Raw genomic sequence first — 14,828 nt, 5'->3', positions numbered from 1 at the left:
CCTCAGCTGGCGTGCTCCTCGTTCGCTGCCTCGTCGGTGTGTTTTGGGGCGTTTTATAAGCATTGCTGTTTGTCCTATTGTGTACTTGAACCAAAGAACTTGATGATATATCATGTTCTTTGCTTGAGCTGTGGGTTCTCTCTCTCCGTCTCTCTTGAAGCTTTGTTGCATGTCTCCTCCTCCGCCTTGATCTGTCAATCTGGCTGGCAGTTTGTCTGTGTCTGTCAGTCATTTTTTGTGTTATTTGGGTTGATTTCAATAGCTTACAAAATCGTTTCTCTTTTCTACAGTCTAGCTCTTTTCATTGTATGCATTAACTGTTATCTTTCTTCGGACCCTCCAAGTATTTTTTCTATTGGTTTAATTGATTATTTTGCTTGTTTTTTGGACATCCATGACCAAACTGTCTGGATCGTGACAATCACAGCCTGTGGAGAAAGTCGAAGGTTTCTGATGTCGTGTTTCAATATGTGATGTGTACAAGATTGAATTCAGAACCATATTTTGTGGTTTGGTAATTGTGTTTCAATATGTGATGTATACAAGATTGAATTCAGAACCATATTTTGTGGTTTGGTAATTGTGTTTCAATATGTGATGTATACAAGATTGAATTAAGGACCATATTTTATGGTTTGGTAATTATTCATGTTCCAACCGAACCGCAGTGTCAAAGGTTTTGAAATGTGTGTGTGTGTGTGTGTGTGTGTGTGTGTGTGTGTGTGTGTGTGTGTGTGTGTGCGTGTGTGTTGTATTAGAAGTTCGTCTTGATAAAGTACTATAATTTCATTCTTGAAGTTGAGGACTTCGAGGTAGTTGGTCGAAGAAACGGGTGTATACCTAGTCATTATTGCAAAGAATGGAAAACGAATTTCGTTTTCTTTGTGAGTTCTTTCATCTGTATCAAGGTATCAAGACGAGTATATTATAGATATATACTGTTTTAATGTAGTGGCCACAGCCATATTCTGCATTACGAATCAGTATAGACCACTTGGAAAAACATGCGACTTTGTTTCTACTTGTTCCCCTGCCCACCCCACGGGCCCCCGTGTCACATAACATTCAGTTCTACTCTGAAACGGATTTTGCACCCACATGCAGTTAGTGCCCTCCAGTCTGGTACCCAGTTTATGGAAGTAGAAGAGGGATGCTGGCATTAGCTGTTGCTCAATTGTTTTTGCAGACGAATCATTTTTCGCAGCTTTCGACGAGTATCTAATACATGACAGAGGTTACTGTTGACATTATGATTTCTTAGAACTTGATATAGATTTTTGTTTATGAATAAGAGAACTGCTTTGGATATATGTTATGAAAATAAATCATTTTTTTTTTTCTTTTTAATCAAACCATCACATTATCTTTCAATTCTTTTAACAACCCTGGTACTGATTTGCTGTGGAAAGGGAGATCATCAAGGAATGGGCAAAGAAAAAAAATGTTTAATGAAGCTACATGGAAAAAATAGTTTTTAATATCTGAATTTGGGAAAGGGAAGGGATATAAATGGTTGTAAAGTGATTGATTTTTTCTGACAAAACATGCACATGAGCGTTAAAATAATTGTATGAATATTTGTATGTATGTCTGTACGCCTTTCTGCCTTTCTCTATGTGTTCTTGTCTCTGTTTCCTCCCTTGCCTTGCCCTCTCTTTCTCTCTCCCTTGCCTACATGCCTTAATATATCTACGCCTTTTATTCCAAATATTTGTTTAACTTTTTGTTTGTTGAATTCTTGTCTCCAACAAATTGAAGTCATACAAACGCCTATTATAGATAGCACGTTTCGATTTACTGTTATCGAAGGCGAGCTTTTCATTTTCCCAAACAGATCCTGAAAATGTGCGATTTTGGTTGTAGTAACTGCATACATTACAGCCATTTCATCTTTGTTGCGAAATTCGCCTTCCCAGTCGCTGGAGATGTAAAGTAGTATGTAATCCTGGCCAATGATTTTTTTTCTTCTAATTTTTATTATTGAACATTCCATTACTTTTATTTTAGTATTTGGTTGTTCTTCAGTGTCATTATCTTGATTGTGAAGCTCAGACAATCACTCACGTTTGAGCGGTACTTGCTCCATCCTGAAAAAATATATATATCATCCATAATTATAGTATCCAAAGACAGTTACTCAAATTTGGTTTCTCACTATCTGGTGTCATGCGCGCTGCTCTCTTCTATCAGTGTGTGTCTATCCATCTGTCTGTTCCTTTATGTCTGTCTGTCTGTCTTTGTCGTCTCTTTCTCCGCACACATGCGTTTGTCTAACACGTATGGCACACACACACACACACACACAACCTCCCGCCCCTGACTCCCCCCAACCCACCCAATCCTCCCACACACATGCACACACAGTTGCATATAGCCGTCAAGTTACTTTGACTGAGTGATAGACTTAAAATTATCTGGAATTCTCTTTCTCTGGATCTCTGTCACTCATCAACTCTGGCCTCTTTCTAACGGACTCTGGATGTGACGAGGCATTGTCGTTTTCTTGTCTCTTCCCACCCTCTGCAACCTCCCACCTTTTTCTTATTCCCCACTTCATGTAGTGTGTGTGTGCGTGTGTGTGTGTCATTGTATGTGTGTGTGTATGATTGTGTGTGTGTGTGTGTGAGTGTGTGTGTGTGTGTGTGTGTGTGTGTGTGTGTGGCGCGTGCGCGCGAGCGTATGCGTACATGAGGCATATTTCATTGTGTGTGTGTGTGTGTGTGTGTGTGTGTGTTTCACATCTATTAGATACTCGGATATGTTGGTACGTGAAAACACGAACAAAACCAACACGACACCCCACCCATTCCCGAATACGGAGTACGGCTGCCTAAACGGTCAAACTGTAACGGCGTGTCTGTGAGGTGTGTGTGTGTGTGTGTGTGTATCACTGAGACCATCATGCGTGCCCAACAGAAAGCACGAGGAAATCACAGCAGCGCCTCAGTGGCAGAGCCTTCGACTTGTTATCAGCAGCTGCTGAGGTACACAGCTGAATAACTAGCTGTGAATCAGTGGTTGGATGACTAGAACTGAGGAAAGAGGTACGTTTGGATTCTGAGCAGTTTTTTGTGTGTTTTTTTTCTCTCCCGGTGAGTGATTTCTAAAATATAAAAGAGATAATATATAACCGGAATTGTTGTCTGGGTGTACTAGTATTATTTTTTTAAAGTATTATTTTCTATTCAGTTCACGCATAAGCTAAAGAGATTATTGCTCGTAGTTCTTGTCATATTCATATAATAGGGTATATACCGTTTAAAAGGAACTGTACGTAACGAAACAACATAACAGACTTAGACCACTGAAAAGTCCAGTAATGAGTAGTTGTTTCACTGACTGGAATTCCGTCGAAGGCAGTACCGTTGGAAACTAGCCAATCATTGATAAAGTAATTGGTCTATGCTGGGATTCGGAAGCAGTATCGTTGGATACTAGTCAATTATTAATAAAGTAACAATCTTATAGGTCTATATGCTGGGACTGAGGACGGAGTTCAGTTTTGGATTCTAACAGACTGTTTCTGGTCCAAGTTATACGTGTTACACAACGATACAGGGAAATCCTCACAGAGTCATTGCAGAAATGGGTACCTGAGTACTCGCTGGAGTTGCGACCAACGAACAAAAGCTGGAGATGGAGTTAGGAGAAAAGAGGAGGACGAAGGCGAAGAGGGGCAGCAGGAGGAAAGAGGAGGAGAACTGTCATCAAGAAACACATACATCAGCACTGTTGTCACATAACACTGACGTCTCCGTAACTATAATCATACAAACTATAACTAGATACATATGACTATAATCATACAAACTACGTACATATAACTATAATCATACAAACCAGCCAAATTAACTGACAAAACCAACTAAACACAAACAAAATTGACATCCATATTGGATTTCCTCTTCGAATTTTACCAGTGGACAGCATGCACTTTTGTTGCCATGTTTTTGTTTTTTTGTTTGTTTTTTTGTTTGTTTGTTTTGTTTTGGGTTTTTTTTGTTTGTTTGTTTTTCAGTGCACTAAGTGCTTGCTGCATACGGAACCTCGGTTTATCGAATCACCCGAATGACTAGACGCTCAGTTTGATTTTCCGGTCAGTCTAAGGAATGGGATCAGTTCGAGCCCAGACCTTCATGGACACTGTATTGGCAGACACGAGTCTTGAATATACTGCTACATTCATCCTAAGTATACCTATGCCATCACACCAACCAACCAAACAAACTAACATCCTCACCCTCCAAACTTGAACCTACTTCCAGCAGCAGCTGAACAACAAAACAAAACTGAACAGCCCCAAAATCATAGTATCGTTGTCTTGAACTTACAGTTACTGGCACCACACACTGAAAAATTATACGCCATCACATGTCGCGTCCTTAGTCGCTAAAAATATGTACCATCACACACCCAAAATACAATTACAACCTTCATTTAAAAAAAATAAAATAAAATAAAGAGAGAGAGAGAAAAAAAAGAGACTATTTTGATTGCCATCAAGTCCACACGCCGAAATACCATTTTATTTCGCGGTTACACAATCATGCCATAAAAAGGAGTTTAAAAAACGAACAAACAAACAAAAACCCAACATCTACAAATAGTTGTTTGAGATCTCTTTATAATGTCTTATATCAGTACCAGATTGTTATCACTGAATAATAAGAAGCTGGTTGCATCACGCAATCAAATCTTAAATAACAGTAACGACAACAAGCATTACGATGCGCTCATGCAATAGTTATTGACCACTGGCGTGTAAAATTTACAAGACTTCCTTGCGCTAAATCAACCATCACACACAAAACAATCCCAGCTCTTTCCTACCACCATACAGCCTTGGTAAAAAAAGAATACCCCCCTCCCCTTCCGCCCCTCCAATCACGTACATGCAATCCACACACACACACACACACGTGCGCGCGCACGCACTCACACACACACTGGGGCGCGTGCACACACACACACACACACGCTGAGGTGCGTGCACACACAGACACTGACTGACACAGACACACACTCAGTTCATTGTCAGAGCAAAACAATTACGTCACCGTCATTCTTGCGTCATGACGAGCTTTTGAAATTGACCCCCCCCCCTCCAGACCCCCCCCCCCCTCGCCCCCCCCCCCCCAAAAAAAAAAAAAAAAAAAAAATATATATATATATATATATAGTACCATAATCATGATAAGGATAATTATGATGATATGAGCTATAGAGGGAAGAGAAGAAAAAGAACAAGAAGAACTCAGAGCTCAAAACGTTGTTTTTTTAATTCAAGGATTAAGATTTTTGGCATGGCCTATTCTCCAAGTCTGTCCTTGCTAATCTGCATCCGTTACAATAGCACCGACACATGTTTGAAGGAAAGGGGAGAACTGAAGGGCAGAAGAGAAAAAATCGTCGGTCATGCGGAAAGATAGTTATATGATGAAGAACACACACGCACACACAGACACTCGCAGATTGACAACTGGATATATAGTAGAGTGAGAGGGGGGGGGGGGGGTGAGGAAAGAGAGAGAGAAAGGGCCGGTGAGAGAGGATGAAAAATGTTATCAGTATCCTACTATATGAGAACTTGAAAGCAAACAACCGGATGACTAAAGGCAAGCTGTTGTTAGTATCATCAAATCAACGAACGACAAGACAATCCTCCTCATTGTTGGAGCGTTCCCCCGTATATGCACTGAGTCATGAAGACCGGCGGAGAGCGTCCAAGTCGGTGTAATACGGCCCGTTTAACTTCAACTGCAATACAAGGCAGTAGCGAGCCCACACAATAGCGGGCCCCAACACACGTCGCGCGCTGCTGCTTAACTCTGAAAGCGGACGGTTGTAAGAAGAGAACGCATAACACATTGATCATTCCACAACGCATCTTTGAAGCAGAAAACAGTTCTCAGTCACAACTGTATACATGTGTATTTGCTTGTTTTTGGACCTTTTTGAGAGGGATTAACGAAGCGGGGGAGTATCGACACGGGGGACTATCGGGCTGACCCCTGTGAGAAGGGACAGCCTGCAGGTAACGGGATAGGGGATCGGGGTGGGAGAGGTGGGGGTGTGGTGGGGAAGGTGGCGTGGGGCGTGAGGAGGTGGGGCGGGGGGGGGGGGGGCACTGGAAGTGTTGTTTACTGCTTGGAGACCCTTGACACAAAAGTGTAAAGCGTTTTGGCCTCCACAGCTACTTGTCCCTCACCCTTCCTTCCCAGCTCGGCGAATGTAAACAATGCCGTAAAGTGCATTGCATCCAAATTGTCTACCAACATAATTACACCTAAAAAATATCTCGGATTCCACTTTTTTCTAATTTCAAATTCACTGCAGCAACCATAATGTTGACAGTACATATTCCGCAACGTTCTACGCATTGTCGTAAACATAAACCTGGAAAACCCTGCGCATGCGCATAGGCTTGTTACATGTATTTCCTCCGAATGTTTTCTGAAATTTTTGACATCGTGACTTGAGTAAACAATGCTGTGTTGGAGCTCTTAACGTGGGAGGTGACCAGAGTGTTGGCCTTATCTCAATGGACGTCAACTGTTGACCTCATGAGGCCAGACATACAATGACTTGATGTAGTTTTATCCTGACCCCCAAAATTTGTTACAAGGTTATGTCCCTTGTATGTTAAACATGACAGGGAAAAGTTCTTTTCATTTTCAATTGAATGACCACAGTCATTGTTGACTTTCTGTTAGTAGATAGGATTCATTATATGCAGATGATAGACGTTGGTGTAGCCGCATTTCACCGATATGTTCCCCACGCTATCGGCGAGTGATAACCCTTCACATGGTGCACTGTTAATGGAAAATGCTGCGAAATGGAAAGGCATTTTTGTTGATGCACTGCGAGGGGTGAGTTGCAATTTACAACCCATGAGTATTATTTTGTTGTTAAAAAAATCCTTCTCGTTCATTCCCCGTGTCTAATAACAAAGTATAAATTTTGGACATGTTAATTCGAAGATAAAACTTGGATTTCTTTTCACAAACCCCCACGATAGCGATATTAATGTTATGTCAGTTATTCTTATCTGTCTTCCTGAGGCTATGGGAGAAGATAGGAGGAAGATCTTTCCTTCCTTGTACGTGATCCGTTCGCTTATTGTTATTTCATAAGATTATGCAAGGCAAAAATCCCTGGGCACAAAAACAGTGAATGCAAAAGCTATAATTATTGGACCTTAGTGGAAACTACCAGGAAAGTCTGGGTCGATTGGTTTGGAATGTTCAAATTCACAATTTTTGTTTGTTTATTTACATATATATATATATATATATTCATTTCACAATGTGCGTGATTGTTCAGTGCTAAGGGCATCAGCCTTTAAGTCTGAGAGTTTTGGATTCACAACCAGGCAGTGCTTATTGCATGAAAGATGAAAACATGTCACACAGTCATTGGAGTACATATAGTGTATCCAAAACACTTGTTACAAATCATATAATCTATCATCCATGTCATGTTTTTATGGCCAATGGAAATTTGAAAATTCCCAACACATACCAGTAATCATAGTCAATAATAAATTGGTAACTGTGTAAACTTAAACCAGTGAAAGAAAGAATTTGAAGGAAGAAATGATTGATAAAATGACTATTAGAGACTATTGATCCAGCGACAATTGACTGTGAAGACCTATTAGTATTTCTGATAACTGCATTGTAGTGTTTTCATGTACTGTTTTATGCTAGTTCTTATGATTGCATGCAGTCCAAGGAATTTATTGAAATTATTCATAGTACCTTTGTTACTAATGTGTAATACAATAGTTTCTGGGTTTGTAGTTACTGTGGTATCGTATCACCAATGGTTTTCATTAATCAAGCCTTGAAACTATCCATGGAGTTTGTGCTAATTTGTTATCGCATGATAAGTGAACAAATGCCATGCAAGCATAAGAACCCATGCAAACATTACAACAGCACATGCATGGTATGTGGAAGATTTTCACTAGGTTTGCCACTTTTTGCCCTGTTCGTTTGACATTTGCCCTGGATAGTTGATATAGTAAAGAATAAGCAGGGCATTTCCATTTGTACTTGATGTGTGCAACATTCACAGTTAAAATAAATCAATGAAAAGTGACATGTCAAAGAGAACGCAAAGTAGGCTGGTGTACCAAAGTTATACTGGGTGTGAAAACTCCCTGTTCAGCTCATAATCATAAAGATCATTTTATTACAGTATACATGTCAGGCTTTTTCTACAGATAGCGATTGTGGTCTGTTTAGCTTTAAAAAAAAAAAAAAAAAAGATCAGATGCAAGGCTGCCCACCTTAACAATCTGTTGGAGAAAAAAAAGAAGAAAATACGGTTTTTGCACTTTGCTGAAAGTAAATTAAGCTTTAGCAGGGAGTAATAACTCTCCATCATTCTTTGGTCAGAATGGCATGACAAGTTTTACAGATCAGCCCTTATGGTGGTTTTTTGTTTGTTTGTTTTTGTTTTTTTGTTGTTGTTTTTTACAGGAAATCTCAGGTGAAGATGAAAGTCAAAATATGGTGAAATGGAGAAAACTCAGAAATGGTGAAAAGTGAAGGAATCAACAACAACAAAAAAGGAAGAAAATAAAAGAAGGCAAAAGATACCTTCTCAAGTTACAGTAGAGTTTGATTTAATATAATGGTTATTTGATAAACTAAAAGTAGACTATTAAAAATGGTATTGGCCATTTGATGAGCCACAGATTAACAGTCTTGAATTTAAAAAATAAGAGTTTCAAAGAAATATTGATAAAATGTCTTGAATACACCACAGCTAAAGTGTCAACCAAATTGAGTGATTATGTTATGAAGGGAGGGAAGAGTGGGGATAGGGGCTTAAACTAATTAAAGAGGGAGGATGAGGGGTTGGGGAAGTATTGAATAGATAAATGTATAGAATCAATAAATAAGAAAGAAAACAGGTGGTTGTACGTGTAGTTAGAGGCAATTCATAAAATGGGGAGGAGTATTAGGCAATTTGTCTTTGATAGCTTGTCCACTTTTTCACCCAGAAACGGAGAAGATAACAACAAGAACAGGAGAAGGTATACCTGCCTTTGTGTTTCACAATGCAGAATTACCCTATGAAGATAGTTTTAACTGATAAAAATGTTAAAATGATAGTCCAACTTGAAGATTCCTTCTTGGGAACCCCAAGATTTTTTTAAATTTTTATTTTATTTTATTTATTTATTTATTTATTTTTTATACTAATCAGAAGCCCTGTACATACTACCCTTGCAGATAATTATCAAGTCTTTCAAACAGGGAGAAAGAAAAGTTTGCTCTACTGTCATTCAGGTGCAAAATATCAAGTCTTTCAAACAGGGAGGATGAAACAATTTGCTCCACTGTCATTCAGGTGCAAATTATCAAGTCTTTCAAACATGGAGAATGACAACTGTTTGCTCCACTGTCATTCAGGTGCAGATTATCAAGTCTTTCAAACAGGGAGGACGAAACGGTTTGCTCCACTGTTGTTCAGGTGCAAATTTGATCAGGTCTTTCAAACAGGGAGAATGAAAACGGTTTGCTCCACTGTCATTCAGGTGCAGCGTCAGGTGCACCCCTCGCTGACGGCCAAGGATGATGCGCTGCAGTACATCGAGAGCCTGATGCTGCAGCTGCTGCAGCTGCTGTGCTCCTCGCAGCCCCACACAGTGCAAGATGTGGAGGAGCGGGTGCACAAGACCTTCCCGGACCCCATCGACAAGTGGGCCATTCGCGACGCCCAGAACGCCTTGGACAAGGGCAAGAAGAACTCCAGCCTTCTGCTGCCCGTGGACAAGGTGCAGCCCTTGCTCAAGGTCAGTTGATGATATATATAGACACAGGCTTCACAAAAATAGTTAAGGATCACTACATAAGCCCTTGCTTAAACCGGTTAAGGTCAGTCGATGATATATATATGTAGATATATATATATAATAATATATAGATACAGGCTTCACAAAAATAGTTAAGGATCGCAACATAAGCCCTTGCTAAAAGGTTAAGGGCCACTTCTTAAAAGCGGGTATGTTTTCATAAACTGTGGGGGAAAAAAAAATATATATATATATCAAGATGTGATTTAACACTTTTATGACTGGCCCTACCTAGGCCTTATCGGCCTGCCAGCCTGAACCTGCAGCCTAGAAACTAAAAAAACATCAACACTAGTTGTAGAAGAAAAAAATTCCTGCAGGCCTGAATGGAGCCCAGTCTTCGTAAAATTTGTGTACTCAACAACAATAGCAACAAAAAAAAGAGGATGCAGAGTTAAAGCTGTGATATTTTGAAGATAGTGCATGAATAGTTTTAACGTAAGGCGATGTCTTGGAAAACAAGAATAATTACTGCTGAGCACAAGGCAAGCGTTGAACACCCCTGACTCTACCACATTTAGTCTGTTGATTTGTACTTGCGACAGCAGGATAATCTAGCTCTTACATAGTTTTTATACCCGTTTTCATTGTCACTATCACTGCTATTTTCATTTTCTTTGATTTGATTTTGAATGAAAAAGTTACCAGAATACCTCCTGCTGGCAGAAATGTCAAGATAGAACAGATGAAGACTTTCCTTGTTTGACAAAGGTTGCTTTTGAGAAATTTTTATTCGAATTGTCAAGATAGTGCAGATGAAGAATTTCCTTGTTTGACAAAGGTTGCTTTTGAGACATTTTTACATAGAAATTTTACCAAACTGTGTGCAAAAATAAGTTCTGTTTCCAAAATGGAAGCAGTGCTAGAAAGGAAAGTTACGCTATTGCCGCCAAAAGTGAGAACATTTAAAGCAGAGATAAGTTTTTTACTTTATATCACTGAGATAACCTGCATCTCAGCAGTGTGCAGTATTGACAGAATAAAATTACTTACATATTTCATCATGGATTTGTTCAGTTATGCAGGCTGCATATGATCTATGATGATACAGACCACAAAACATTAGATATATATGTATATTAAGGACCACTTTATAAAAGCAGGTAGATGTGTTTTCATGAAATGTTGAAGAAAAATGATGAGGTCATTTATATATATTAATTTATGCAAGCTGCATATGATCTATCAATACACTAACAGTTGTATTGAGAGTCATTCAGTGGTTTAGAAGCGATAGTTAAGCACCTCTGGTTATGAGTTGGGCTGCATACACTGCTGTTTGCCAAATATTCAGCATCATTTTACCAGTGTGCACATTGTCCTTTGTCTACGAGCTCTGGTTTTTACTTGTGTGTTGTGTTTTCCAGGAAGTGCTTGGGTACCGAGTGGACTACAATGTGGCAGTGTACATCGTTGCTGTGATAGAATACACTGCTGCTGACATTTTGAAGGTAGGGTGGCGCATAGCATTTATCATAGATTTATATAGTAATTTAGGTATATTTCAATATTTTATGTTTCATATAAAAATGAATAAGATATTCGTTTGATATTCATATATACAATATATATTTTTGATTTATATGTATATTGTAAATATCTCATGATGTGATCTCTTATGAACAGTTATACAAAAACTTTATTTTTAAATCACTATGATTATCTGTGAAAAAAATTCCTAGAACTTTCAATACAGTAATGACAATAATGGACATTTATATAGCGCGTTTCTCCAGAAATACTGCTCAAAGCGCTTTACATTTTGTTCCTCACTCCCCACCTCCCCATCGATACTCCTGTCCACCCACACCTCCCCCAACCCCCACACATGGAAGCATGTGCCAGAAAACACATACCTGAACATTGGAAACCACCCACCCACCTATGGCGCCTCCAGAAAACACATCCCTGCAACACGCACTCAGACACGCACACACACACAAATGCACAGACGCTTACCAGCACCCCGCCACACAAACATGGCAAACAGCCTCTCCACAACAAAACATGCACCCAAAACCAAATCACACCAAGATCAGGGAGGAATATAAAAAATGGAGGGGGGAAAAAAATGCTGTTACTGCTGTTGCAAAAGATGTGTTTTCAGAGCAGACAAAAAATTTCAGCGAGACAGAATGACACACATTTTCTGGTAGTTTGTTCCACAGTGACAGAACCTGGAAAGAAAAAGACCTTTGACCCTGTTGTTTCTTCTTTACAATAGGGAGTTTTAAAAGCCTAGTATCAGAAGCAGAGTGGTGACGAGTTGGAATGTACACTTCAAGGCGGTCAGAGAGGTATCTAGGACCAGAGCTTGAGAGGGCAGTAAAAGTCAGAGCAAAAAGCTTTTCATCTTAAAGACTTTTTGGTAGTCACTTTACAAAGTACATTGAAAAAAATTTTAATTACTTGATGTTATTTATTTTTTTAATATTATTTATTTGTTATTTATTAAATTATTTAACATTTACCACACTGGAATTTTACAAATTAAATTAGATAATAAGATATATTTTATGGAACTACCTTGAAAGACTTTGCAGATATTATTCCAGATGAGAAAGTTCCCCTGACTGTAACAGAATTTCTGACTGGCCCATATGTTCATCCATTGCTGTGATGGATGATGCTCACATTTTCCTTTCAAAGTTCTTGCTGCATGAAATGATGGATGTTTTATCTGTCATGGCTGTAGACATACAACCGGATTGTAGTTTCCATTTCCGAGGCACATAAATCATTTAGGAACCTCCTTCAGTTGAAAAATGAAGTCCTTCAGAAAAGATTAAGAAAAAAATGGACTTATGCTGACAGTAGTACCTAGTTCAGCAACTACTAGTCCATGTATCTTTGCATCAGAGGCAAGTTAGAAAAGATTTTATAATTCTGTGATTTATTTTTAATGATTAATATAATGGTTACATTTGTAATTTTATGTGTATGTTGAGTGAATGCTGTTGATATTTTCTTTCTGTTACACATTTTGAATTTACTCTTTTGTCTATTTTCCTTTTGTACAAGCTGAATTAGATTGTGTGTGTGTGCGTGTGTGTGTGTGTATGTGTGTGTGTGTGTGCATGTTTGTGCTTGTGTGTGTGTGTGTGAATCACGATGTTAAACATAATGTTAAATTGAATGATTAACCAATTGAATTGAATTGATAAGGTGATATTTGTCACATGGTGATAAACAGATGGTGATAAACAGATTTGTCATGTCATTATCTGAAAGCTGGTCAGATTTAAGAGAACAGCTTTAAATGCAGGCTTCGGTTTTTTTGTTGTTGCTTTTTTTCGCTTTTGCTCCCTTCAAACCAGCAAAGCAAGGAATGGTTGACAACAATCACTTGTCAGTCTTATGTGTTGAACATGTGGACTTTTTGAATGATGTCTTGCTGGATATGATTTGCACAAATGATTTGTTGCAGTTCACTGGAATATATGTGAAAAACATCCGTCATACTGAAATTACTTCACAAGACATCAAAGTGGCAATATGTGCAGATCAGGTAATTAGTGTGTGTTTGTATATCTTATTTCACAGTTTAATCGGTGCATATCCCACTATTTTCCCCTGTGCTTTTTTTTTTAAAAAGCTACTTGTATTTGATTGTTGTAATTGTAATTTGTGTCATATCATCATATTGCATTTCTTGTTGATAGATGTTTGTTTCTTTTGTTTGTTGAGTATTTGAAAAGTTCTTTTTTTTTTCTTAATTGCTGGAATGACTTGAGCAGTTTAGTCTGTGTGTTGTCAGTCAGTAGAGTAGATCAAATCATGTTTCAGGGCCGACATTCTTCGGTCTCTCCCATACCTCAGTGTTTTGTTTGTTTTGCCTTTTTTGCTTTTTCATGGGGAACCAGACCATACTGTACCTGTACACAGGCACAAGCTGTAGCTCTTCTTTTGGGTTGTCAACAGTTTAATACATTTCTGAAGCACTGGACCAATGATAGAGCACTTTATGCTTTGGAATGTAACATGTTGAAGCTTGTTCTTGGACAAATGGATATAATTGTATTAAAATGTTTGTTTGTTTCTTTATCTCCTTATTTATTTTCAAAATATTAATTTTCTGTTGTTTGATTACAGGTGCTGGTAGACATGTTCACGCAGGAAGAAGACATCACGGCCATGATGATTGAAGACGAGCCTGTGAGACGAGAGTCCATGACGTACGAGGAAATCGTCAAAGACTTCATCGTGGAGGAGACCCAGTATTTGCGGGATCTCAATATGATTATCAAAGTGTTCAGAGCCCCCTTCGCCGACCTGTTTCCACGCTCCAAAGTGAGTGTGTGGAGTGGCATTTTAACACTGGTGTACAATATTATGGAGGAGTTTTTGTTTAATGTCCTATCACCATATGGTGATAGTTGCCATATTATGTGGATCAAAATGGGCGTAAGATGCAAAGAGAAAAAAAAACATGCTGGAATTTGTATGGTAAGTTTAAAACAAATGGCTGATAGTGATGAGATAATGAGAGGACAGACAAAGGAACAAAGGTGTGTGAGGGCAAGTAGAATGTGGGTCAGATGTGGGGAGGGGCTTGGAGGATGTGGATTTTGTGTCTCCGATATTGTAATTGAAACGCCTACAGGCCCCTTCTCTTCCTTCCTCTGCATGGTCATCACAAAAGCAACGCCGACAGTGTGCATCCTTTGTACAGATGTCCTTCAATCTGGTTTTTGACAAAGCAGATGACATTTTAAAAGTATAGACCTGTATTAAAAATGGTAATGTACTGGCAGTGCAATGGCATACAAAGAAAGGCTGGATGACATTTTAAAAGTATAGACCTGTATTAAAAATGGTAATGTACTGGCAGTGCAGTGGCACACAAAGAAAGGCTGGATGACATTTTAAAAGTATAGACCTGTATTAAAAATGGTAATGTACTGGCAGTGCAATGGCATACGAAGAAAGGCTGGATGACATTTTAAAAGTATAGACC

At 38.8% G+C, this 14,828-nt stretch overlaps 1 protein-coding gene across 1 annotated transcript in view; it reads left to right on the top strand.

Moving 5' to 3' along the window:
* Nucleotides 1-6,426: 6,426 nt before the first annotated feature.
* The window catches only part of LOC143281465 (son of sevenless homolog 2-like), a 34,502-nt gene continuing 26,100 nt past the window's right edge, over nt 6,427-14,828 (top strand). Inside the window, exons 1-5 of the mRNA XM_076586677.1 lie at nt 6,427-6,872; nt 9,554-9,811; nt 11,239-11,322; nt 13,299-13,379; nt 13,964-14,161. Of these exons, the coding sequence (XP_076442792.1) occupies nt 6,771-6,872; nt 9,554-9,811; nt 11,239-11,322; nt 13,299-13,379; nt 13,964-14,161 (723 nt within the window). The 5' untranslated portion in view covers nt 6,427-6,770. The remainder of the gene's footprint in view (nt 6,873-9,553; nt 9,812-11,238; nt 11,323-13,298; nt 13,380-13,963; nt 14,162-14,828) is intronic.

This window comes from Babylonia areolata, chromosome 4, assembly GCF_041734735.1.
Source record: "Babylonia areolata isolate BAREFJ2019XMU chromosome 4, ASM4173473v1, whole genome shotgun sequence".
Taxonomy (NCBI): Eukaryota; Metazoa; Mollusca; class Gastropoda; order Neogastropoda; family Buccinidae; genus Babylonia; species Babylonia areolata.
The sequence above is the reverse complement of the archived record's forward strand: the minus strand, read 5'-3'. Positions and strand labels throughout refer to the sequence as shown.